At 38.6% G+C, this 26,577-nt stretch overlaps 1 protein-coding gene across 1 annotated transcript in view; it reads left to right on the top strand.

Annotated features, from left to right (window-relative positions):
* WWC2 (WW and C2 domain containing 2) overlaps positions 1-26,577 on the top strand; it is a 339,751-nt gene that overhangs the window by 220,548 nt on the left and 92,626 nt on the right. The window contains exons 5-9 of the mRNA XM_004389676.1: positions 10,278-10,357; positions 15,496-15,625; positions 18,720-18,866; positions 20,596-20,669; positions 24,862-25,104. Of these exons, the coding sequence (XP_004389733.1) occupies positions 10,278-10,357; positions 15,496-15,625; positions 18,720-18,866; positions 20,596-20,669; positions 24,862-25,104 (674 nt within the window). The remainder of the gene's footprint in view (positions 1-10,277; positions 10,358-15,495; positions 15,626-18,719; positions 18,867-20,595; positions 20,670-24,861; positions 25,105-26,577) is intronic.

Here is a 26,577-nt window from a genome sequence, read left to right as displayed (position 1 = left end):
AAAAAAAAAAAAAAAGACCAAAATGGAAATTCTGCAGATGAAAAATACAGTATTAGAAATGAAGATTATACTGGATGGCATAACAGCAGATTATACACTGCAGAAGAAAAGATCAATGAACTTGAAGACATAAAAATAGAAACTATTCAACATGAATTAGAGAGTAAAAAAGCTGACAAAACTTAACAAAGCATCAGTGTCATGTGTGACAATAGCAAGTGGTCTAACTTATACAGTTTGGAAGAAATGCCTGACTACCTACCTCCAGAAATTCAGCCATTGAAAACCCTATGGACCACAGTTCTACTTTAACACACATGAGGTTGTCATGAGTTGAATTCAGCTCGCTGACAACTTGTTACTGGTTGAACAAACATGTAATTGAAGTTTCTCCCAAAAAAAGCAGGGTAGGGGAAAACACAATATTTCAAGAAATTAAAACTCTAAACCAGCAGATCTAGGAAGTTCAATAAACCTGAAGCAGAATAAAACAAAGAATATTACACCAAGATACATCATAATCAAATTGCTGAAAACTTGATGATAAAAAGAAAATCACAAAAGCGGGCCTAGAAAAGAGATGCATACAGTGGAAAAAAGATAGGAATTAAAATAGATGGCTCATCAGAAACTATGCAAAGTACAAGACAACAGAGTGATATCTTTAGAATATTAAAAGAAAAAATGTCAACATAGATTTCTATACGTAGTGAAAATGTTTCTAAGAAATGAAGACAAATAAGGAAATTTCCAGACAAATGCTGTGAGAATTGATTGTCTGCAGACCTGCAATATATTAAATATTAAAGAGAAATTATTCAAGTAGAAGGAAAACAATACTTCTTGGAAATTTGAATTTACATAGACTAATGAAAAACATTGTTGATAGTAAATAGGAGTGTGAATACAAAAGAGTAATTTCATAATTTTATATCTCTTTAAAGATAATAACTTATTTAAGCAAAAAATTAAAAACAACACATTAAAAATGTATTGTGGGGTTTATAAAATAGAAGTAAAATATAGGACAAAAATATCAAAAGGACAGTGGGAAATGGAAAGATACTATTGTAAGGCACTTACTCTATACCTAAAGTAGTGTAATGTTATTTGAAGGTAGATTATATATTATATACCATAGAGTAGAGAGGGAAACCCTTTCTATAAAGGGCTAAATAGTAAATATTTAAAATTTTGCAGGTATGGTAAGCAGCATTTTAAGGTGTCCTCCAAGATTTCCCACCTACTCACCCTTCTGTGTACTTGTTCTGCATAATCCGTAGATTGAGTATGATGGGTTTTACACTTGTAATTAGGTTATTATGTGTGGCACAGTTAACTTTGAGATAGGGAGATTATCCCTGAGGTAATCACATGAGTCCTTAAAAAACAGAGTTTTTCCACCTGATTGCAGAGAACGAAGTCAGATTGCTGGATTGAAGATGGAAGGATCCACACGACCTGAAAGTGGCCTCTAGCAACTGAGTGCAAGCCCTAGCCAAAAGCCAGTAAGGAAACAGGATTGTGATCATTAAGGTTGTGTGTCCACTTGGCTGGGCTGTGATTCTCAGTGGTTCAGCAGCTGTGATGTAGTTTGGTGGTCGTATAATGATGTAATTACCTCCACGATGAGATCTGATGTAATGTGATCATCTCCATGATGGGATCTGGTGTGAGTAGCCAGTCAGTTGAAAGGAAGTTTTCTTGGGGGTGTGGCCTACATCCAGTATAGTATAGGTGGACTTTCTGGCAAGGCTTGTGGGCTCTTGCTTGCTCTGGATCCTGCAGGTGGCTTCTGTTCGTCTGACCTCCGGTTTTTGGAGCTTGAGCTAGCAGCTTACCTGCCATCTTGCCTGCTGATCTTGGGATTTGTCGGTCTCTGCACCTTGTGAGTCAGAGGCCTGCTGTCTGATCTGCCGATCTTGGGATTGCCAGCCCCTGCAGCTACATAAGTCAGGAGAAGCCGCCAGCCTGAACCATGGACTTGGGACTTTCCAGCCTCTACAACCGTGTGAGCCATTTCCTTGATACAAATTTCTCTATATATTTACATGCTTTACTGGTTTTGCTTCTCTAGAGAACTCAGCCTAAGTAGGCATCTTAGTCCTAGAATTATAAAGAATTGAATTCTGCTGGCAACAAGATTAAATTGGGATTGAAATTTTCCCCAGAGCCACCATATGGGAACTTGACTGATGCCTTGATTTCAACTTTGTGATATCTTGATCAGAGAGCCAGCCACACTTAGTGAACTAATAAATGAGTGTTATTTTATGCTTTTAATTTCATGGTAATCTGTTATGTAGCAATAGAGAACTAATATAGTGGCCATCATTAGTCTCTGTTGTGGGTTGTTCTTTTTAACTTTTTTTCAACAATTTTTGAAAATATAAAAATCAAATTGACTAGGGAAGATGGCATGCTCCCATCCCCTACACTCTGAAAACATCAAAAAGTGAAGCAGAAATTAGAAGAACTAACTTTCTCAGAGCTCTGGAAACCAGTCAAAGAGTTGCAGCAACTAAGCAAAAGCTAAATCAAGAAAAAGTCTACTTGTAAACAATAGGAAAGCTTTGGTTTTCTACTCACCTGCACCCCACCTACTCCCCAGCTTGGCATGGCCATGTTAAAGCTCTGGTAGCCCACAACCTAGGAAAGGGAACCTGGTCTTTATTTCTGTAGAGAGCAGAGCTAACTTTATTTGCAAATTGTTGTGTGTGTCTGGCCTATCCTGTCTTGGGCTGCCTAAGTGACTAAAGCAATATACTTGTCTTGGTTTAGCCTGTCCCAGAGCTTACAAAGGGCTGAGGTACAGCAGACAATGACCTAAAGCCTCACCACCTGTAACTAGATAGGGCTAAAGTGTGACATTAAAGCATACAATAGGTGCCTAATGACTTGAAGGAAAAGCCAAGGAGAGGTTTTTTTTTTTTTTTTTTTTTTTTTTAATTTAAGGGTTACAAAAGCATCATGTATCCAGGGGAATTTAGAAGGCCACACACATGCCTAGGGCAAGATACGTGTTCAGAAATTACCTGAGAAGACCTCAAACTTTCTCCTTGGGCTGATCCCTGGACTCTGCACAAGCCTGGCTATGTATTGAAGGGGAGCCCCAACACAGCCATTTTGCAAAACTGGGAGTTTTTTTTTTTTTTTTTTTTTCCCTGCTGACATTCAGGGAAATTTCTGTGAAAACATTAGCTGAGCGGAAGCTAAGGAACAGAGACTTCAGTGTCCACAAACATTTGGGAAGGTAGTTTTTGTAAAAACAGTTAGGGGAAGTCACTAAACAAATGGACTGCTACAGCCTTTAACAATTAATAAATAAAAAAAATAGCAAGCCCTGAGGAAGGGAAAGAATCCAATTTCAAGTTACCACATTGTAATATTGAAATGTTCCAGTTTTAACAAAAAAATAAAAAGGCTTACAAAGAAACAGTAAAGGTTGGCCCATTCAAAAAAACAAAGTGACAGAAACCATTCCTGTGGAAGTTTATATACTAAACAAAGACTTTAAAAACAGTGTTAAAAATTCTCTAAGAGCTAAGAAAAACTCGGACAGAGGACTAAAGGAAATCAAGAAAATGATGCATGAATAAAACTAGAATATCAGTAAAGAGATAAAAATTTTAAAAATGAACCAAACAGAAATACTGGAGCTGAAATGTTACATAACTGAAATCAAGAATCCACTGCTCAGTAGCAGATTCGAGCTGGCAGATGAAAGAATCTGTGAATTTGAAAATATGACAAGTGAAATTATTAAGTCTCAGGAGCAAAAAGGAAAAAGAGTGAAGACAAGTGAACAGAGCCTGACAAACTTGTGTGACACCACTGAACAAACCAACATATGCATTATTGAAGTCCCAGAAGTGAAAGGGCAGAAAGAATATTTGAAGAAATAGTGGCTGAAAGCTTCTCAAATTTGATGAAAGACATGAGTCTACACATCTAAGAAGCTCAGCTCCAAGTAGTATAAACCCAAAGGGATCCACATCTAAATACATTATAATTAAACTGTCAAAAAACAAGATAAAGAGAGACCCTTAAAAGCAGCTAGAGAGAAACAAGTGGTTACAAACAAGAAATCCTCAATAATAGTAATAAATGATATTTCTCTTTAGAAACCATGGAGGCCAGAAGGAAGTAGGTTGATATATTTTAAGTGCTGAAAAGAAAAGAACTGTCTACCAAGAATTTTATATCTTGCAAAACTCTCCTCCAAAAATGAGGGCAAATTTAAGATATTCCCAGATAAACAGAAGCTAATGGGGTTCATTACCACTAGACCTGCCCTACTAGAAATGCTAAAGGGAATCCTTCAGTTTGAAATGAAAGGACACTAGTAAGAAAAAAAGATCTCTGGTGAAAGTAATTTCATGGGAAAATAAAAAGTCCATTTTTATATTGTGTTTTTGGTTTGTAACTCTACTTGTTGTGTCCTACATGATTTAAAAGATGAATGCATAAAAATAATTATAGGTTAATGTTATTGGGCAAATATAAGATGTAATTTGTGACAACAATAGCATGAAAGGAGGGGGAGAAGCAGTATAAGAACAAATTTTTTTTATGTTATTAAAATTAAGTTATTATCAGTTGAAACTAGGTTGTTATAAATTTAGAATGTTAAATATAATCCTTATGGTAACCACAAGGAAAATATCTGAAAAATACACACAAAGGAAATGAGAACAGTATCAACATGGTTCACTTAAAAAAAACAAAAAAACAAGACCAAAAAACAAACAAACAAAAAAGGCAGTATTGGAGGAAATACAGGACAAAAAGGTGTAACACACACAGAACACAAGTAACAAAATGACTGGCACGTATGAACCTTGAAAACATTATGCTAAGTAAAATAAGTCAGACACAAAAGGACAAGTATTGTATGATTCCACTTATATGAAATATTTAGATTTGGCAAATTTACAGAGACCAGTGTAGATTGGTGGTTACCAAGGGCTGGAAGGAGAAAGGAATGGGAGGTTATTACTTAATGGGTATTGAGTTTCTGTTTGGTGTGATACAGTATGTGGTCTTTTGTGACTTGCTTCTTTCACTTAGCATAATGTTTTCAAGGACCATCTGTATTGTAATGTGAATTGGTACTTAATTCCTTTTTATTGCTAAATATTCCATTGTGTGTATATACCACGTTTTTTTATCCATTCATTAGTTGATAGACATTTGAGTTTGTTTCTCCTTTTTGGCTATTATAAGTAATGCTGCTGTGAACATTCATGTACAAGTTTTTGTGTGGACCTAGGTTTTCATTCCTTTTGGGTATATACATAGAGTGGAATTGGTGGGTCATATGGTAAATTGCCAGTTTATATTAATTACTTGTGGTGCTTTAGCATTGACCTTGAGTATTTTTGTTTGTTACCTGTATCTTTAGGTAGTATATTTCATAAATGTTTTACATAATTTATCTCCTTTGCTTTTATTTTGCTAGTTTCACTTTATTGTTAAACAAAAAGTTTATTATTATTTTTTTAATACTGTATTGAACTATCTTGTTTCTAGATGAAAGAATCCGTTTATTAGTTACCATAAATGGTTTTGTCAACATCTGGTATTCTAGTTCCCTCTGTTCTTTAGGAAAGTTAATTTTTATTTTATTTTTTTAAATAATTCTTAATCCTTTGGCTATCTGGAGTTGATTTCTGATTATTTTTCAAGGTGCTTTAATGATGAGATAGGGTGGTGAGGATTTTTAGTAAGGTGGAATTGGTAGTCAAGAGAAAGATTTCCAGAAGGAGTAAATTGACAGTTGCCCTTTATTGGCTTGCTTAAGACAATGGAGAAAATGGTAAAAAGGAAGGAAGGTAGTCATTAATAAAATACCATTTTGCTCGTTATATCTTTAATGTTGCAAGGTGCACTTTTAGGGCTAATTTATGCAAGTTGTCTGTCTTTTGATTAGTCTAAGCTCCACAAGGTTTCTAGAATTTTTTCTTCATTGTCATCGTCTTCTTTCTCCATTTAAAATAAAACTACACAAGGATTGTAAGAGGTGGTAAGAAGCTCTGTATTTCCAGTCATACTTAGCACATTTAGTAACAGTATCTTTCTGGTTTTAAGAAATAACTTTGAAACTGTCTTAAAATGTCATTTGCCTTAATGTAGTCAGTATGGAAAGCATGAAATGTGCAAAAGTCATAGTTCTCTTGCCTCCAGTTTGGTACTCCGGTTGTGAGATTTGATTCCATAGAAACAGGTTTATAAAATTAGATGTTTGACTATGGCTGCAGAAAATTAAGTATGTAAGAGAAAACACAGGCTGTAGGGCTTGTGGAAACCCTGGTGGTGCAGTGGTTAAGAGCTGCGGCTGCTAGCCGAAAGGTCAGCAGTTCAAATCCACCAGGCGCTCCTTGGAAGCCCTATGGGGCAGTTCTACCCTGTCCTATAGGGTCACTATGAGTTGGAATCAACTCGACAGCAACGGGGTTTGTTTGATTTGGTAGGGCTTGTGGGGCTAGCTGTTCATGTTTTCAGTTCAGGTGGGTTATAGGAATAATGAAGATCTTCAGCTTTAGGAGCCTTAGTGTCACAGTAGTTAAGAGCTTGGCTGCTGACCAAAATGTTGGCAGTTTGAATCCACCAGCTGCTCCTTGGAAACCCTATGGGGCAGTTCTGCTCTGTCCTATAGGGTCGCTATGAGACAGAATCAACTCAGTGGCAATAGGTTTGGTTTGGGTTTGGTTTTTTAGCTTTAAAGTAGAATAAAGGACATAGATTGTATTTAGGTTGTTTTACTACAATTCTGCTTTGTCTTTGATCTTACATGTCTTTTCTTGCCACTAATAATTAAAACTTCTATAATTGTAGTAGTTAAAAAAAAATTCTGCTGGGGCTTCTGTTGCTTGGTATGACATAAGCTTCAGCAGGTCACTTATTTATTTTAGGTCTTCGATTCCTTACCTATAAAATGCAAATTAAAACTGTATCTATACAATAGAGTGGTTGTGAGGGTTAAAAGTAGGTAAAGCACAATGCCTGGAGCTCGTAAAGTACTCGTGAATTTTAGCTCTCATAATTATTTTCTGGTAGAGTCTACCTTACATTAAACGTGCAAGTTAGCATTAGCTTAATCCTCTGGCTGTGCTCAAAGGACATTAGTTTTTACGTTGTGCTCTACAGTTGAGAGTGGGATGGATAATGGGAGAGAGGAACAGTGATCCACTAGTAGCTAATGACTGTTTTCACGTGGTTCTTCAAGAAGAAAAGTTGTTGAGCTACTAATTACGACTGTACTCTAAAACCAAAAACAATTGAAAAAGTGTGTTTTTATTTGTCAGTATAATGTGAAAGAACTTAGAGTTAAAAAAAATACAAGGGAACATTGATTTTGGGAGCTGAGAATCATTCACGTAATCTACTAGGAAGACTAATCAAAATAAAAATATTAGGTTATAACCAGCTTTAAATGTGGATGAAAAACAAGCACAGGCCAGCTTCTATGTACTGTTGTCACCCAACATACAATAAAATCTCACTCATAACAGCTCAACAGGAGAGTATTAGTTTGTCAAAAGTGAATTTTAGAATATTTTCAGATGATAATTTTTGAAAAAAATTTAAATCGGTCCATCTTCACAATCCAAGTGATTGTAAGTGGAATGCTATTTTATATCGAGATATACTCATTGTTTTAATTTAGTTGTTGTACATGAGCTCAGTATCATCATTGTTTTTATCAATCTGTTTCTCAGAGTTGAAGACAGGTTTCACCCTGCTGTTAGAGTTGTTATTGATTTTGGATAATTTTTTTCTTTTTTAAAATAAGTGTTACTGTCTTTTTGGCAAAAAGCACTTGAGGATGCTGTCAGATACAGAAGTACACGTGGAATGAGCTATTGATTACTGATAGCTCTTTTGGCATGATGAAAGTCTCATGTTAAAACTGAAATGTCACTGTGATAATGCCATGAATGAGCTCATTTCTCTCCATTCGTATTAAAGCACCTTCAAAATCCAATTCAGTTACCTCCTCCTCCGTGAGGTTTGCCCTGATCCCCAAACCATTAAGTAACCCTTTCCTCCCTTGCATTCCAATAGCATTTTGTTTATAGCTTTGCACTTATACATTAGCCCATGCAGCATAATTATTTCTATTTCCTTTTCTCTAATAAGATATAAGTTCCTTAGGGCACAAACTGCTAAACGTTCAGATAACCGAACAGATAAATTATTGAGTATCTGTTTTATCCAAAGTATTGTGCCTTGTGGCATACAAGCATGAGTATTACACAGCTCTTGTCCTTGTCATTTATTCCTCATAGTGCCTAGTCTTCCTCTTGACTTTTTTCTTATCTCCCACGATGCTCTTTCTTTTCTTATTACTTCTCTTGCCACAGAAGTCCCTGGGTGGCACAAATGGTTAAGTACTTGGCTACTAACCGCAAGGTTGACAGTTAGAATCCACCCAGAGGCACCTCAGAACAAAGGCCTGATGATCTGCTTTGACATCGCTATGGAGTGCAGCTCTAGTCTGAAACCCATGGGGCCAGCATGAGTTGGAATTGATGGCAACTGGTTTGTTTTTTGTTTTGGTTTCTCTTGCCACTACTTCACAGTATATTTTGTCTCTTCCTCTCCTAGACTTCTGAATGATGGAGACTGAGGCTTGTTTCTAAACCTTCTCTTTTCAAAACAACCTCTCTACAGGTGATATTTATCTAAATATCATCTTTATGTCAGCAACTCTCAGTTTCATATCTCTAGTCAAGGCATGTCTTCTGAACTTCAAGTCTGCATATTCCAGTTGCCTTTGAAGCCTCATAAGCATCTCAAAAATAATAAGTCTGAAAGAAAACTCTTGGTCTTTTCCCCAAAATCTAAGTCCCGCTCTCAGGAAAAGCACCTTTATCCACCCAGCTAGCAAGTCGGAATCCTGGAAGTAGTCTTTGATGCCTCCTTCTCCTCACCCTCCACATTCTGTCCATCACCAAGTCATGTTGACTCTGCTTCCAAAATATATTCTTCCTCTGGTCTCTGCTCTCTACAGCACTGCCTACACCCCAGCCCACAGTGCCGGTCCCTCTGGTCCACTCACCACATAGATATCAATGATCATTAAAGTCATAACTTAGATCATGCTTTATAATCCCTCGTTGATTCTCATTGTTCTTAGTTTAAAATTTAAAAATCCTCAACGTGGCATCAAGACTATGTAATCAGGCCTTTCTTTCCAATCTCATCTCATGCCGTATACTCTGTGTAATCCATCAATAGTAGCTTTCGTTAAATTCCAGATATTTGCTGAGTTCCTCACCTCACCTTCTCCCCACCCCCACTTAGAGTTTTTGTACAAGTTTTACCTTTTCAAAACCTCCTTCTACCAAGGGAACCCCATTAACCGTTTCTCTCAACTCAAACGTCATTTCCTCAGAGAGGCTTTGTCCAGCCCCTCAGACTAAATTAGATCTCGTTCCCTTTATATCTCAAAGTATCTTTAACTTTCCTTTATAGCACCTGTGTTAATTGGTAAGATTTATTTAGTTGGATGATTATTTGCTCAATATCTTGCTCCCCCATTATTCTATAAGATCCATGAGAGCATCTATTTTGTTCACACTTCAGACCCTGGAACTAACATATAGTAGAAAATCAATAAAATTTGATCACCTACTCTTTGTGTGGTACTGTTCCAGAAGCTTGGGGCAGAGCTGGTATAATGCAGCTTGCTTTCCTATGGGGTAAAGACAGTAAACAAGTACACAGGTAATTTCAACTCTTGAAAAATGCTATGAACTGAATAAAACAGAGTAATGTGACAGGGTATGCCATGGATAGGATGGTTGAAGAAGTCCTGAGAAGGTGACATCTGAGCTCAGAAGTGAAGTGATAGGAGAGAACCGCTGAAGATCTGGGGGAAGAGCATTCCAGACAATAGGAGCAGCCTGTGCAGGGACGCTGAGCGCTGCTGGCCTGGCCTGTCAGAAACGGGTGGTCAGAGTGAAGGAAAAGAGTGCATGCCGTTAGGGTTAGAGACAAGAGACACTTTGGTGTGAAGTTTTGACTTTGCCCCTTACTGGCTGTTTATGGGAAATTGGGGGCAATAATGATACCCAGTACTAAATAAGATAATGAAGGTAAGTGGTAGTGATAATGTACGTCATTGGAATGCTACTTAAACTAATACTCTGTTTATATGTTTAATATTTTACTAGTGATTTACATAATCTTTAAATTTAGAATGTTAAACATTTTAAAACAATGTGCTATGTTAACTTTACAATTACGTTTGCATCAATTTCTCCCAAAAGGTTAAAAAGCTGAAGAGAGAACTCTCACAGATGAAGCAAGAATTGCTCTATAAAGAGCAAGGCTTTGAAACATTGCAACAGTGAGTATAAAAATACTGAAAATTGACCTTAGAATAATTCAAAGCCCTCCAACTAATACCAAAGAAAATAAAAGTACAGATTACATAAGAGATTTCTCAAAGAAGTAAAAAATGCTCAAAAGTAAAAAGCCCAAAGCTCTGCACCAAAAACCAAAAAGTAATCAAGCAGTGAACAAAAAAACTTGGGGGAATCTATACACTTTGAAAAGGTCTGAATTTTTTATTAATCATTCGAGAGCCAAAGAAACCAAAGTGGAAAAACTTAAACTTTGTCTCTGAGGCACCTGCCAACCTGTGGGTGTTGTTGTTAGTTGCCATCAAGTCAGCCCAATTCATGGACACCCCATGTGTGCAGAGTAAGACTACTCCAGAGGGTTTTCAAGGCTGTGACCTTTTGGAAGCCCATCGTCAGGCCTGTCTTCCAAGGTGCTTCTGCATGGGTTTGAACCGCCAACCTTTCGACCAGTAGTCAAGCACTTAACCATTGTGCCAACAATGTGATAGCTTAGGTAGTGGGCAGAAGTTCTTCTCCACATTCTGCCATAAAGACTGGACTCGGTGGGCTGCTACTTGACCCCCTAAGTGAACCTGCAGCTCCTTTGAGCCCTTGGGTTGGAGGCATCTATCTGCCTTTCTGCTACCCCAGGGATGGGCTAGCCTAACCCTGACTGCTCTGAGGAGGGCAAGGGCAAGAGTATGCTCCTCATTTCCTTCTGTTCTGAAGGGTCATTAGCTTTAAGCTGGGCTAGGTTGAAGATGTAGTGACAAAGCGTAGCAGGGTCTGAAATCCCTGCTCCATTCCAAGCCCCTGGATGCCACTGCTCATAAGGCCCTGCCTACCCATACATGACAGGCACACCCGAGACTTCATAACTCCCACAACCCTCAGCCCCATGACTACAGAGAGAATCGGAAAGGCCGCCAACTGCTTTTGACTTTCCTCCTCCACGGGACAGGGCTTGGTGCCACAAATTGTGGTACAGTATTTATAGGGATTTCCCTGATTGGTTCCATGTTCAGGCAGGCTTCAGGTTCTTCCTGGCATCTCTGCCAGTAGCACCTCAAGAATGCTAAGCTGGTCTCAGGAGCCACCAGTGTGGAAAGTACCCACTACTGTTCCTATTCCCTTGAACTCCTCTTCTGACCTCTGTTGCTAAGAATTTGGGACAATCCAAGGCAGCAAGGCATTAATCCCTTTGCAAGATCCTGTCTTGGGCCACATACTGATGAGCATAAGTTGATTGATTGTTCTGTATGTTTAGATGATGAGTTGTATCGTGGGACACCTGCTCACTATGCTTGGCCACCAGTCACATGACTTTAGCTTTGGACATTTGGTTTTATGACCCAGTCTTCTTTTTCTCCTACTTACCTTATGAAATCATGACCATGATATTCTTTCAGATGTTCCCATCCTGGTGGTTTCTCAAACCTGAATGCATATTAATCTGGAGAGCTCTTAAAAAATACCTGTTCCTGGCCTCCACGCAGGTATATTTTAAGAAGTCCTCAGGTGTTCTCAAGTGTAGCCGCATACAAAGAACCTTAGCAGAGTTCCACTAACAACTGGGTAAACTTAAAATGACATAAATGTGGTATTCAGTAATTGTGGTTAAGCACTCACTCAGCTGCTTAAGCGAAAGGTCAACGGTTTGAACCCATCAGCCATTCTGTGGGAGAAGGATGTGGCAGTCTGCTTCTGTAAAGATTTACAGCCTTGGAAACCCTATGGGGGCAGTTCTGCTCTGTCTTATAGGGTCGCTACAAGTCAGAACTGACTCGACAGCAGTGGGCTTGATTGGTTTTTTGGTTTATATCAACATAAAGGGAGGGTATTGTGGTGGAGGTGGGAAGCAAAAACTAACTTTGAAGTGCCGTAAAATGTTTAGCCATGTGTTAAACATTTTGAAGGCATGTGAAATTGTAACTCATGCCACTACCTGGGATTAAAGGTTAGCCAAACTTGCTGTTTTTGTTATATTGATGTAACAATGCTATATTGTTTCAAAGATGTTTGCTTGCAAGCAATTTTTATAGGAATCTAAGACATGTTTAAGAATTTGTCAATAACATTCCACAAGAAAACAATAGACATTTGTTGTAGAAATTTAGGCATTCTCTTGGAATGATTCTAATCCCTTGAACCAAGAGCAGAAAGATATGATATCTAACATCAGAGACCTCTATTGTTGATCTTAACTATAGAGAAAATAAAGCTGTTTTCATTCACATGTGAACCACTATACTACTCAAACATTGTATGTAATTGATGAAACCCGGAGACCATACTTTGCAAGAAATCACATTCCTGATACTATAAAGGGACTTTTACTTGTGGCTGTGACAGAAAATATATTTCAGGAAAAGATTTAAATAGAATCCCACTACAGCTACTTTTGCAGCTTTTTTACTTATTCACCATGAAATGGAATTATAATGGCATTTAAACTCAGTTTCATTCTGCTTGGTACAGTAATTTTATGCTGGATAAATGTGTGTTGTTTTGTTCTGTATGGTGATTCATTTCAGCCTGTGGACCCAAATTTGGCTTTGGCCTGAGCGATAGTGTAGCTTCTGTGTAGGTGGATACGAGGAATATGTGTGTTTCACGTGGCCTCCTCTGGTGTACAGTCAGAACTGGAAAACCCCGATAATGAAACACCGGGTTAAACCAAAAGCATATACAGCGTTTTTGAATGTTTGGCTCTGAGTGTTCATATTTTCCAGAAAAGGCATGCAAATGGTAATTTTTTCCTTTTCAGAAGAGACTAAGATATAGGGAGAAAAATTTACTTATAGAGTACACACAAGCCAATTTTTTTTTTAAAGGAAGAAAATAAATGTTCAACTTGGAACTTCTCAAATTAAGAACAAAAAGCACAATACTTTGTTTTAAATAAGCAAATAATGCTCATATTTTATGGTCAGTTAGGGTGAAAAGAGAGAAAAGATGAGAAATGAGAAGTGGAGGACAAAAAGGAGAAATAGAGGCAAAGGAAAAACGTGACCTTTAAAGTAAAGGAGAGAGGTTCAGAAGAGGCAGAAGAAAAAGAAAGCAAGGGCAAAAAGGTGTTCTGTGGTGAATGCTGGTTTGAGACAGCTTGTTTGCGTCACATTTAGCATTCTATTGGGCAGTGGATATCAAAGACAATTTCATCTATTTTTGAAGCTCTCTGTAATTTATGTTAGTCATCTTGAACTAGTTTTGCTTTTATTTTTAAATGTTAGCGTTTATTTATGAAAACAGCTTACTTGCTTTTTAAAAAAATATTGGTTTATTTATGAATTAAAGATTTGCTTTACCATTCAATTCTGAAGATTTTGTTTTACACAAATAGCAATTACTTGCACTCTAGAAATTCACTTTGATATAGTTTGAAATACTCTATATTACTATTTCTTGAAATCTCACGGAACCCCCCCTTTTTTTTTTTTAAATTAAAAAGCGCTGCATTTGAAAATGCCAAAATGCTGTATTTGGCACCACTAGGGCTCCTTGTATTTGGAACTAGCATTTGTTTTAATATGATAAGCCTTTTGCCATAACTAAGTTGGTAGTTGTAATACTTAGGAGAGCCAAAAATTTCTATTGATTAAATCCCCTGCCAAGTAAGTGGAATTAACTAGGGTTCAAAGTACTTCCAGTGTTCTTAACAAATATTCTAAATGTAATAGTTATAAGAGCCCCAAGCTTGAGTCTTTCATCCAGAGGATAGTCACCCCACCAGCCATCTAGTACCGTTTGTGCAATTTAGGGGCTAAATGTGCCTAAACTTCCAGGCCTCAGTTTCTTCATTTGGCGGCAGTGTGACTAGGAGATCTACCGTGAGGGTTCCTTCTGTTTAGGACTCACCCTAGACATTGTGTATTTAATTCGTCGGTTGCACTTTATTATCAAATGAGCTTATGGTGAAGTTTATTTTATTTTCTTAGGTTCTTTAAGGCTTTAATTGCTTGTTTAGCAGCTTAAAATAGTCACTAAAATGGTACATGGGGAAATATGTTATTTACAAATGGTACTAGTTCGAGTGAACTTTGTTCGGAAGAGTGACCAAGATAGCTTTTTTTTTTCCCCAGATTACACTCTTCATATCTGAAATAAATATAAATCATTGTTTCAGCCAAATGAGCTTAGAGCCAGTGTTCTCTGATTTGATGGGTGCCATTTCTTCAGAGACTCTGTGCATAAGACCAAGAATGTAGAAAACACGTATGGAGTTGTTGGCTGAGAGGCGGGGGCGTAACCCAAGTTGTATTCAAATTTATCTTGAGCAGCATGGTGGCTGAGGAGGGTGCTAGTGAAGAAAGGGTTAAACTGTTTTTTAAAAAGAATTAGGTAGTATGGTTGGGCCCTTCAAACACAAAGAATTAAGTTACAGGAAGTTCCCTGACATTGGGTGGTGCTGTGAACTTCAGGACGTTCGGTTAGCAGATCTGAACATTGAAAAGTGCTTCATTCAGTGTTAGCTGACAAATGGACACATCCGCTTTTCTGCCTTATTCCTAAATTTGAACTCATTCAGCAAGGCAAGCAATTTTATTTCAACTCATAACTTCCATAAAAATAGAATAAATAATACATGTTTGTGTGTTTAAAAAGAACTAAGATACTAACCATACAATCCAAATATCGTAGAAAACTCACTAGTGTAAATAATAATCACAACCATTATTAATGGTCTACCAAGCTGCAGGCACTGGGCTAGGTCCTGCAAAAACATTATGGCAGTGGTGAGTCCTGTAGCTCCTGTAGCTGACTAGTTTATTGGCATTTCTGTCCTTCTGCTAAAGCAATGACCTGTATCCTTTACCTTCCTGAGGATAGAGGTCAGGATCAGCATGTCAGTGAGGTCTGAGTTCAGCCACCAGTGGAATAATCCAAAAAGACTGAAGACAAGAAGCTGTATATTTATTTCAGTCTGAAAGTAATTAAAATGTGTTGGGTATGGTGTGGAGGTAGGGAGAATCTCGGCTAGAAGTGACTAGAAGAAAAAGGACAAGAAACCACCAGTCTGAAAGGGTGATACTGGTATTTGAGAGAAGTAGAACAATAATCAGCCAGCTAAGATAATCCAGAAACCAATATCCACCTCCATTTTAACTTGTACTCTGTCATTCTTCAATTTTTTTTTTAACAGAATTGATAAAAAAATGTCTGGAGGCCAGAGTGGGTATGAACTTAGTGAAGCCAAGGCCATCCTGATGGAACTGAAATCTATCAGAAAGGCTATCAGCTCAGGAGAAAAAGAAAAACAAGATCTGATGCAGGTATGTTGTGGAACGTTTTGCTTAGGCAAGCTACTGCCTTCTAGGGCCCCAGGTGCTCTCCTTGAGGCAGAAGTTCTCTACCAGAGTTTGGATGGCCTTTTATCGCACCCACCCCATTCACACAGAATTTGACCCCATCACGAGTATGTCAAAGGAATAAGCCATTCTAACTGTCTTGGAGGAGAACAGATTAGTCCCAAGGTTCTGATACTGTAGGATTTGGGGGTCCTTTGAGATAGTAGGTGGTGAATCCTGGAGCCCACGTAAGGATACTAGCATGCTGGGTGCATCCTGGAACTCACTGCAAACTTCATGTGGACTCTAGATGAGCAGGGTTACCTAGATCAGTGATTCTCAGTCCAGGGTGCATAAAGGGTATGTCAGCCATGATCAGTGGGCAGGGGGTATGTCTAGAGGGAGGCGTCAGGTCACATGAGGAGCCTAGAAATGCTTCTGCACCCCAGTAGATTCTGAGGTACTACCTAGGGCGGGATGGGAAATGTTCTTCTAGCTGAGGGTCACCTGTATAATCACTTTAGGAAATGGCAGTAGATCCCCTGGTTATACTTGTACAGTTCTCAACCCCTGGGTCTTAGCTCCAAATGACCCAGCATTGTGTGGAGTAAGAAACAAAACAGCCATTCAGCAATCAGTATTCTGCATTTTGAATATCTATACTTAGCAGGTAAAAAAAAATTTTATCCCATTTATCAGGTTTTTTTTTTTTTTTTTTAAGGGTATATCTCCTCCTCCTCTTCCCTCCCTTCCATCCCATAATTATTGCAAGCCTCAAGAATACTTTGTATTTCATGTATTTGGAGTTCTTTACCTGGCTGAGTAATGATTCACTCTACATCTTTGGGAAATTGTTAGGTCCAGTGGTGATGTATGCATTCTTAATAGAACCTCTCCGTTTAAATACCCTAGTCCAATACTTCATGTTAGTTTTCAAAATGCTAGTGGAATATGGATAAATATTCTCGAGGCTTGCAAGAAGAGATCTAATAGAAAAGATAGCAGTAATAACAGCAAATACCTATAAGTACTGATTTTGTGCCACGCACTCTTCTGTCTTGCGTATAGGAACTCCAAACCAAAAAAAAAAAAAAAAAAAACGCTTGCCATCGGGATGATTCCGACTCATGGCGACCCTATAGGACAGAGTAGAACTGCCCCATAGGGTTTCCAAGGAGTGGCTGGTGGATTCGAACTGCCAACCTTTTAGTTAGCAGCCAAGCTCTTAACCACTGCACCACCAGGGCTCCATAAATAACTCAGTCCTCACAACAACCCTAAAGGTAGGCACTATTATCCCCAGTGTGCAGACAAGGAAATTACAGCACAGAGTAGTTAAATAACTTGCTTAAAGTCACACAGCTGGCAGGATTGGGATTCAAATCCAGGCAGCCTCAATCCAGAATATGTGGTTTAATGTATCTATAACACATACAAGACTACTTGTGTATATTTGTTTTTGTTCTGCAGTGGTCCTGCAGATTAAATCAGTAATTCCCGAAATGCTCATAATTGGTCCTTAAAAAACAAACAGACAAAACACTTAATGAAACTTGAACAAATTTACATTGAAACCTTGTAATTCAGCAGTTTTCAGTCATCTTTGATTCTTCCATGTAAACTTTGGATTCATACAGAGGCCAAATTAAATTACAAGAGTAGATTCGTCTTCAATTACTAAAGTATATAAAATAATTAATTAGTAGACACAAAGATACATAATAGAGCTGAAAGAGACATTAGGTATCTTCTGTGACTTTCAAACCTCTTTGACCACAAACCACAGTAAGAAATATATTTTACATCAAAACCTAGTAACACAAATGTCTGTACCTATACATACACATATGTACCCACACATACACACATAACTAAAATGAATCTCACTAAAGTATGCCTATTCTTAGCAATGAAATGCTCTGAGTTCATTTTCTAGGCACTTCTAGTCCATTAAAAAACATCAGTCACAACCCACTGTATTGACTCGGTGCGTTCTCACCACAGGTAGGTCTGAAAAGCACTAACCTAGTCCAGCCTTTTTACTGTACTGGTGAGAAAATAGAAAAGACTTGCCCAAGGTGTCTAAGAGTTTTCTTTGTTCTTTCCCGTAACACATTATTTGATGTGAGCATTTCTGATACTGTTAGAAACTAGGCTTACCCCTTTTGTGTATACATTTTGTATAATTATCCTTTGAAACAAAATAGAGAAAGTTAAGTTAAAAACAAATACTAGTTCTCTGGCATTTCTAATTCTTTATGATGAGAATTTCAAATATCAGGATTTAATCCTGGCTCTTCTTACAGTTGACAATTAGTGAATTTCTTACCATTTTTACAAGTATTATTGTGATTTTTTGTTTTTAACAATTGAGATAAAGTTTTCCTTGTTAATACCTTCGTTTGCACACATACTGGGTTCCTCTCAAGAACCCTGTATATTAAACCCGGGTGCAGACAGCAGATACACTAACTTTTGACTATTCACATAGCAGTATCATGCAGTAAAACATACAGACAGGCTCAGTGCAAGGCCTGTGCCACCCGTTACCCCTTGACTTCTGGGCCTTAGTTTCCTCATGTCTGACATTAACATGGGCTAGGTAATCTCTTGGGTGCTGTCCAACTATAAAATGACATAATTTTTGGAAGTCTTCTTAGCAAGAAGTTTTCTTGCTGTATCTAATATGAGATTTACATATGTAAGTGTTTTGTGTTTCTGTAATGTTTATTGCATAAAGTCAGTGGTTCTTATTAAAAAAGAGATTTCTTAGTGAAATTTTAAAAGAAATGCATATGTTAAATACAAAGAAACCGTTATTCATGGGTAAATGCTTCCTTGGGAAAGGTAACCATTTAATAGAATGTCACATACTTCCAAAGTCACATGTGTGCATATGCAAAATTATATTCTACCCTTGCTTGTTTTTTTCCAACAATTTAAAGTGATGAGTGCCTGCTCAAATAAACTCATTGTTTTTTCCACTGAAATTATCTCTTTTAGTTTCATTTTACCTGGTAGGGAAGGGCTGCCCTCTTAAATGTTAAGCTTAATGAAATACCTTGTATTTCCTGAGCAGAGTCTTGCTAAGCTGCAGGAGCGTTTTCATTTGGATCAGAGCATTGGCAGGTCTGAGCCGGACCTGAGATCCAGTCCTGTGGACTCTCATTTCTCTCTCTCCAGACAGACCCTTGATGCTGGGTCACAGACGAGCATTTCCGGAGATGTAAGTTATACATGTGAGAGGGCTGGCCTCAGTGCTGTCCTTGATGGGCCTTAACTACAATATGGATGGCAGAGTGGAACAGGAGCTAGATATGTGGTTTGAATTTCTGCTGTGCGCATCCAGTGTTTCATACTCATAAGGTTGGTTTTAAAATCATAGCCTTATCTTTTCTAAGTGGCAAGCATATTAGGATTTCTCCATTTTGAATAGCTTTGTTCAAATTTTATTGTACAGGCAGTCCCCAGGTAATGAACATCCAACTTACAGACAACTGTGCTAAAGAATGGATTGCGATGAAGCCTATTATATTAAAAATTGGAGTTAAATACATGTGATGGTTCGTAATAACAAACTCACACACTACTTTGTGACACTCATGAAAACATAGCACAGTTTGGAAGTATTGCTTAACTTACATGCATAGAAAGGTAAAATATATACTGTATACTAAGACATTTGACTAACACTAAATAAGAACCATGTGTACCTGTTTGGACTCAACAATTAACAATTGAGATAAAATTTTCCTTTTTAATACCTTCATTTGCACACATACTGGGTTCCTCTCAAGAACCCAGTATATTAAACCGAGGTGCAGACAGCAGATACACTAACTTTTGACTATTCACATAGCTGTATCATGCAGTAAAACATACAGACAGGCTCAGTGCAAGGCCTGTGCCACCCATTACCCCCTTGACTTCTGGGCCTCAGTTTCCTCATGTCTGACATTAACATGGGCTAGGTAATCTCTTGGGTGCTGTCCAACTATAAAATGGCATAATTGTTGGAAGTCTTCTTAGCAAGAAGTTTTCTTGCTGTATCTAATATGAGATTTACACATGTAGGTGTTTTGGCTTAGAGACAGACTTAGGAACGAATCTCGTTCATAACCTGGGGACTGCCTGTACTATATTTATTCAGAAACACTATTGAAAGGCTAGAGACACAGGAAATCTAACTTTTTCCTATTAAGTTTAGAGTCCTAGAAATTTAGGTCCTTTCAAATAAATATTAAGGCTAATGGGAAACATAAATATATACCTTTTAAAACTTAACAAGAAAGCTTGTTTTCCTTAATCTGGAGTTGAGTATATTAAAATTTTTAATTCGTGATTTATACCTGACATTTGAAAATACTTAAGGTGGCTTAGATATCATTACTATTTTGTTGTCTCCCTTTTCGGAAGTCATTAGGGTACTTATATTTAATAAGTTCCCAGTTATTTTTGTATTCTCTTACGCTTCTTTGAAGTATGTGCTTCGAAAGTGAAAGTCAGGTAGAGCTCAACAGTAGAGCTCACCTGTTTGAAAAATTAATCCTTGAAGTTATTTAGTTTATATTTGGTGCAGTTAAAAGCTAAATGATGGAAATTTTGGCTCCTAGTGACAATGAAATTAGTTCCAGTTCATAAATTTTATTGACCTGCACACCCTTCATAAACTCTGAGATACCAGAAACTTTTTGCTTGATATTTTTTATCTTGAATTTAATGTGTGGAAAAAATGATGTTAAGCACTTAGTCTTTGAGAAAACAGACGAGCTTGAATTAAAAAGGAATGTTTGCTCCTACTGAGACTCTAAAGTTAGTGCCTTTGTAAACTGGTGTTCCCAATTTCAGTACTGTCTTCCTTAGCTTTTCAATTACTTGTACTTCCTAGAAACAAAAGCAGTTTACTTCATTCATTAGCAAGGTTAATTGACTTTTTTCCTTTTGCTTTTTCCTAGATTGGAGTGAGAAGTAGATCAAATTTAGCCGAAAAGGTCAGGCTAAGCCTACAGTATGAAGAAGCCAAAAGAAGGTAATGACAGGGGAACTGTGTAGTTCAGTGGTTGGTAGGCTCCCTGTTCTCTTTTCCAGAGCTGATCTTTACTCCTCTAGTGACACCTGCTGGGTGCTCCCCTGTGAGCTGGGCTTAGCGTTCTTACCAAGGTCACCCTTCTTTTTTTCAGAAAGTAAGCATTGTGGAGTCCTTTCTCCTCTAACTTTTCTCTCTCTCCCTCCCCTGAAAGTGGAAGAACAGAGAGAATTATGGGAAGTCGTGTGGGAATGAAATGATCCTCCTCTCTTCTGGAAAAAAGGGGGACTTGAGCTTGTGCAATACTTACAATTAAAAGTGAGAAGATTGCTTTCTCAGATAGAAACATGATACAGTGACTCAGATATAGGACTTAATAGCTGTTGAGTTCTGAGGTAAACATCTTTGAGTGTGTTCCTTTGCTTTGAAGTGAAGGCTAACTGCTAAAGGCCTTGAAGGTGCTGAGGTGTCTTTTCCAGTTTACTTATTTCATGTAGAAGGAAGAGAAAAGCTTATTTTTCTCCTTTACCTTATAAACTCTTATTAACCTCTGTGCTATCTTTTTCTTACCTTGTGACTCTGCTAGGGTGAGGTGTAAGAGAGTTCACTGCCCTCATCAACTAGATAGGCTCAATTTGTTTCATAATATAGAACACCTTGCTTATTTTGAGGAAGAGGGTCATACTGATACATTCAGTTTCATTATTTTCTTTTTAAGAGCTTAAAATGCTGTTGATTTATTATTTAGGAAGACATTAGGAAAATTACATTATCACTTTGCAGGAGACAGAGGACTTTATCATGCCCCTTCTCCTAAGCATGAAAAGCTCATAGAACATACTAGAGTATCATGGTTTCCTACCATAAGGAAGGCGATTTTACTATAAAGAATACAGAATTAAAATTTTGAAGTATGTCTGTTATTAATAGTGATGATAATTTAAAAATAATTGCCCTAAGTCTTTAAAGGTTATCTGACTTGAACACAGTACTCATTTGGTCTGCCTAAACAGTGTTCGCCTCTACGCAGCATGCGTACTGATACTACTTGGTTCTTTGACTTACTAAAAGAAACCTAAGCTTTCTTCCACTAATTATTAACCATGTGAGCTTGACCAAGTTACTTAGTCTTTCTGAACAACAATTTACATGGCTAATTTTAATGCCTCTAAATTTTCTCAGGTATATACACATTTCTTGAGGTTAGGAAAAATCGTCTCCTTCTCTACATCCAGACTAGTGCCTGGACCTCCGTAAGAACTGGGAGTTGATTTGTCGCTTTGTGCCCCGTGATGTGAAATCTTCTAGGTAGATGGTGTGTGTGGCCCTGGTGTTACGAGCACTACAACTCTTTAGCAGCCAGATCTCTTGGGCTCTGCTGTGAACAAAGCCCAAAACTTGTGCGTCTTTTTCTGACGGAGAATGGCCATAACTCAGAATCAGTCTTGGAGAGCCAAGCCCCTGGGTTCTTCCAGGCTTGACCCTACTTCCCTTGGATCAGCTTGAGCTTTGACTACCAGCATTTAATCCCAGCTGGAGCTCACCAGCGTTTCTTTTCCTAGGTGTTCCTGGAAATTTTCTTCATATTCTCTTCCCTGGGTTTGGCATACTCTTTACAAAACAGAATTCAAAACCTACCTAATATGTGATCACACAAGTAATAGGTCCCTTTCTTTCCTTCATTATGCTGTTGCTCTCAGTTCAATTTGTTAATTAAGTCACATCAAAACTTAAGATGTTGGTTCTTTCCAGTTTGGTTCCATTGCTATCATATTTCCATTTGGGTTTTGTTTTAAAATTATTAGTGATGCTGAAGAGAAGATGAATCTTAAGGGTTTATGCATATGTTGAAGATGCTTTTTTGTTTTCAATTCTGAATAAGAGGCGGGTTGTGCTTCTCTGAAAACCTGTTTTCTCCTTCCAGCCTTTGTTTTATGGGCTTAATGAAGCCAGTAATATCATGCTTATTTAGCATTTTGATGATTAATTTTCCAGTACGTTGGGACAGTTGTTTATGGTTTTGTGGTTAAAGCTGAAGAATAGCTGATGTTACATCTATCATAAGTGCAGATGCTGGGTGAAATCAAAAGTGCATTATACATGCAGTGTCAGTTTAAGATGGCACTTTGATTTTTAACTAAAACAAAAAACTTGTGGCACAAGAACGTGGAACTGTTATCATCTTTATTCCTAATTATGGTTTTTGTTCACCTTTTTTCTTCCCTTCTACAATTTCTTCTGTCAAAAAGGAAACAAACAATCGAAAAATCCTCCTTTTCTGTGAGTTTTTCATATTTGGGTAGGTGCTGTAACATATCCAAATTAATTATCCAACTTTTTTTTAGAGGAACATGGAGTTCTTGTGCCAACGTCAGTTGTGTTCATACTTTGCCTTGATCTTGTGCTTATGATCAGAATAGCTGTGTGCCTTTTATTTGGTGAAAAATCCCGACTGTTCACAGTGACACAGAGCAAGTTAATTGATTTGGGTGGTCAAGAAATTCATATTGAATTGGGAGTCACATTAACTTTTCCATTTAGTATGATGTTCTAAGTCAAACCAAAACCTAAGCCGTTGCCATTAAGTCAGTTCTGACTCATATAAGACAACGTAGAACTGCCCCATAGGGTTTCCAGGGCTGTAACCTTTATGGAAGCAGACTGCCACATCTTTCTCCTGCAAAGCGGCTGGTGGGTTTGTACCACCGACCTTTTGATTAACAGCCAAGCACTTAACCACTGCGTCACCAGGGCTCCTAAGATGGTCTAGACATAGTGAAATCTAGGATCAGGCAAAATGACGAACTGGCAGAGTTTGCCTTTGCTGCTTTTTCTCCTTCTCTCATCCCTGTCCCCGTTTCTTCAGCACCTGTTGTCACTAGTGGTGTCACACCTGTGCTGGTGAAGGTCCACTGCGTACTGCCCTGTCCTGTATAGCCAAGTCACTGTATGTACATGACCATCAGTTTGAGTGCAGTAGTATGTAAAGTGCCAGCACAGTAAGTGCCCAGTAAACAGTGTACTCACCAATTGTGTTAGTCATCCAGTGCTGCTATAACAGATATACCACAAGTGGATGGCTTTAACAAAGAGAAATTTATTTTCTCACAGTCTAGTAGGCTACAAGTCCAAATTCAGGATGCCAGCTCCAGGGGAAGGCTTTCTCTCTCCATCAGCTCTGGAGGGAGGTCCTTGTCATCAATCTTCCCCTGGACTAGGAGGTTCTCTGAGCAGGAACACCGGGTCCTAAGGACACGCTGTGCTCCTGGCACTGCTTTCTTGGTGGTGCAACGTCCCCAACTCTCTGCTTGCTTCCCTTTTATCTCTTGTAAGATAAAAGGTGGTTCAGGCTACACCCCAGGGAAACTCCCTTTACACTGGATCAAGGATGTGACCTGAGCAAGGGTGTTACATCCCAGGGGTGTCACATCCCACCCTAATCCTCTTTAACTACAGGTAGATATTATGATTTATAACACATAGGAAAATCACAAAAAGGAGGACAACCACACAGTACTGGGAATCATGGCCTAACTAAGCTGACCATGTATTTTTTGGGAACACAGTTCAGTCCATCAGACCAGTGAAGGCCCTGATAGGGGAGAGATGGCACAGTGCACAGTTTAAGGGGGATGTGGGTGGGAGGAAGCCAAGCCCTGCCACCACCCTTTTTCTTTGGTGATGGTGGAGACTTGGTAGGTTGATTTTGCTTTAATACCAGTTGGCAGAGCCACTTCCCTCTTTTCTCCTCTTTTCCTTCCCTGACTCTCTAGTACCTTAGTCACTGCCCAGCCTGCCCTAGAGATTACTGTTTGACCAGGGGACAATATCTTTACCTAGAGGAACAGGATCTATAATAATGACATAAAATATTGGTGTTTTAAAGGAAGCCCTGCAGGTGCCCTCACGTTGTCCCACATGGCCACCCGTGTCAGGCCGGCTGCCCAGGGCACCCAGAGTGCTCTGCTGCCTAAGCCTGTATGTGCTTTGACCGTCAACTTTTATCACTTGGGTAGGTGTGCTTACTCACATCTTAAAAGTGGAAGAAAATGAAGCACATGGCAATAGGCATAACCAGTCAGGCCCAGAGGGAGTTACAGTGAGAAAAGCAGTTAAACCCTAACTTTGCCTGGCTTGTGTTTCCTCTCTTGAAAGTTCTAAATCTGTGCACATCTCTTTTATCTCTTTAATTCAGTATGGCCAACTTAAAAATCGAACTGTCAAAACTGGACAGTGAGGCCTGGCCTGGGGCGCTGGATATTGAGAAGGAGAAGCTGATGCTGATTCATGAAAAAGAAGAACTTTTGAAAGAGCTTCAGTTTGTCATTCCCCAAAAACGCACTCAGGATGAATTGGAGCGCCTGGAAGCTGACAGGCAACGGCTGGAGGAAGAGCTGCTGTCCGTGAGGAGTGTACCCAGCCAAGCTCTGGCCGAGAGGTTCGTCTGCCTCCCTGGGGACAGGACAGGTCAACCTTGTGGGTGTATCTTAGCTGTGCCTGGCTGCCACCTTCTCTGGTAAACTGCCTTTGGAAATCTCAGATGCATTGAGATTTAAAAGCACAGAAGGGCTTTCTTTCTGTAGAGGAGTAAATCACACCCTCTCATTGCCCTGCAGTATCAGCTATTCTGTATTTGTTGGGAACGTGGAAATGCCTGTGAGAGATGTTAAATAACTAAGGAATGTTGACATAAAATCAGGAATGCAGTACATCACTGACTGAGTCTGATAGTAATAGCTATAAACTATCACACTCTGATAGGAAAGATTATCTAGACTGTTACAGTGGCCGAAGCTTCCTCTTCTGGGTTTTATTACTCACAAGAATGCAAAAGTTTATTGCTTTTCATTTTGCAAGGAAAAGGCAGCTTGCTCCCTTTGATGTTAACAGGTCACAAAATGTTCACTTGGATTTTGTTTGTCAGTTGAAACCCTCTTCTGAATGAAGCAGGTGAAAATGTGAAGGAAAATAAGCAGTTTTCTGATCTTTTTGTGGGAAGGTGTAAATTAATCATTGAATCAGAAAAATCCAGTCCTGCAAAGAAATGAGCTGGAATATTGAGCAAGGGAAGCTCTATGTGTCACTCTGACACGAGCACACCTGTGTGGGTGCTCTGGCCAGGCCTTGCTGACTAATAGGGTCGGACACCTGTTTCAGCCATAGTACTTGGAGCCCTTTAGAACCATGGTGAATCTGTCCTCTAGGCCTGGCAAGTAAGGAGCAGTACCTTTCCCAGAATGACAGCAGAGAAATTCACATCGGTATAATTTCAGGGGACCTGGAGGTAAATTTAAAATGCCCAGCCATAATCCAGTTGCTTTTTTTTTTTTTTTTTTTTAAATTCTTGGCTTCTTACTTTCTAATTTCTTGTCCTCTATAAATGTCTATGGTTGCGCTTCTACATAATATCACAACATTTGAAAAGCAGGGGGAGGGGAGATGAAAAAAACTCTGACATTACTGGTGAAGTATTAAGCCCATGGACTCGCCTACCCTGAGTTTAATGTTTGGTGAAGCTGCGTTTGTGAGTTAAAACACTGATCAAGAGAATATGTAGCTACAGCCTCAGACTTTTCAGAGCATGAAGAAGTATCCCAAGGAAAAGTCTCTACAGATTACAGTATTTTACCCTCTTAAATAATTCTAATCATCCCCCTCCTATTCCCCATTTTTTCTTTCCCTCTTCTGCTGACGGCTTTGTCTAGTGGTGCTGACTGAAAGGTCAGCCTTTTCAGGTAGGAGTGAGAAAGCTGGTCAGGTGATAATTCATCTGTCAAAGACCAAAAGGAACACAAGGGCCAGGAGGCAAGGCAGAATTAAATTTTTTTTTATTGTACTTCAGGTGAAGGCTTACAGAACAAATAGTTTCTCATGAAACAGTAGTACACATATTGTTTTATGACATTGGTTA

This window comes from Trichechus manatus, unplaced genomic scaffold, assembly GCF_000243295.1.
Source record: "Trichechus manatus latirostris isolate Lorelei unplaced genomic scaffold, TriManLat1.0 scaffold00254, whole genome shotgun sequence".
NCBI classification, from domain to species: Eukaryota; Metazoa; Chordata; class Mammalia; order Sirenia; family Trichechidae; genus Trichechus; species Trichechus manatus.
The sequence above is the reverse complement of the archived record's forward strand: the minus strand, read 5'-3'. Positions and strand labels throughout refer to the sequence as shown.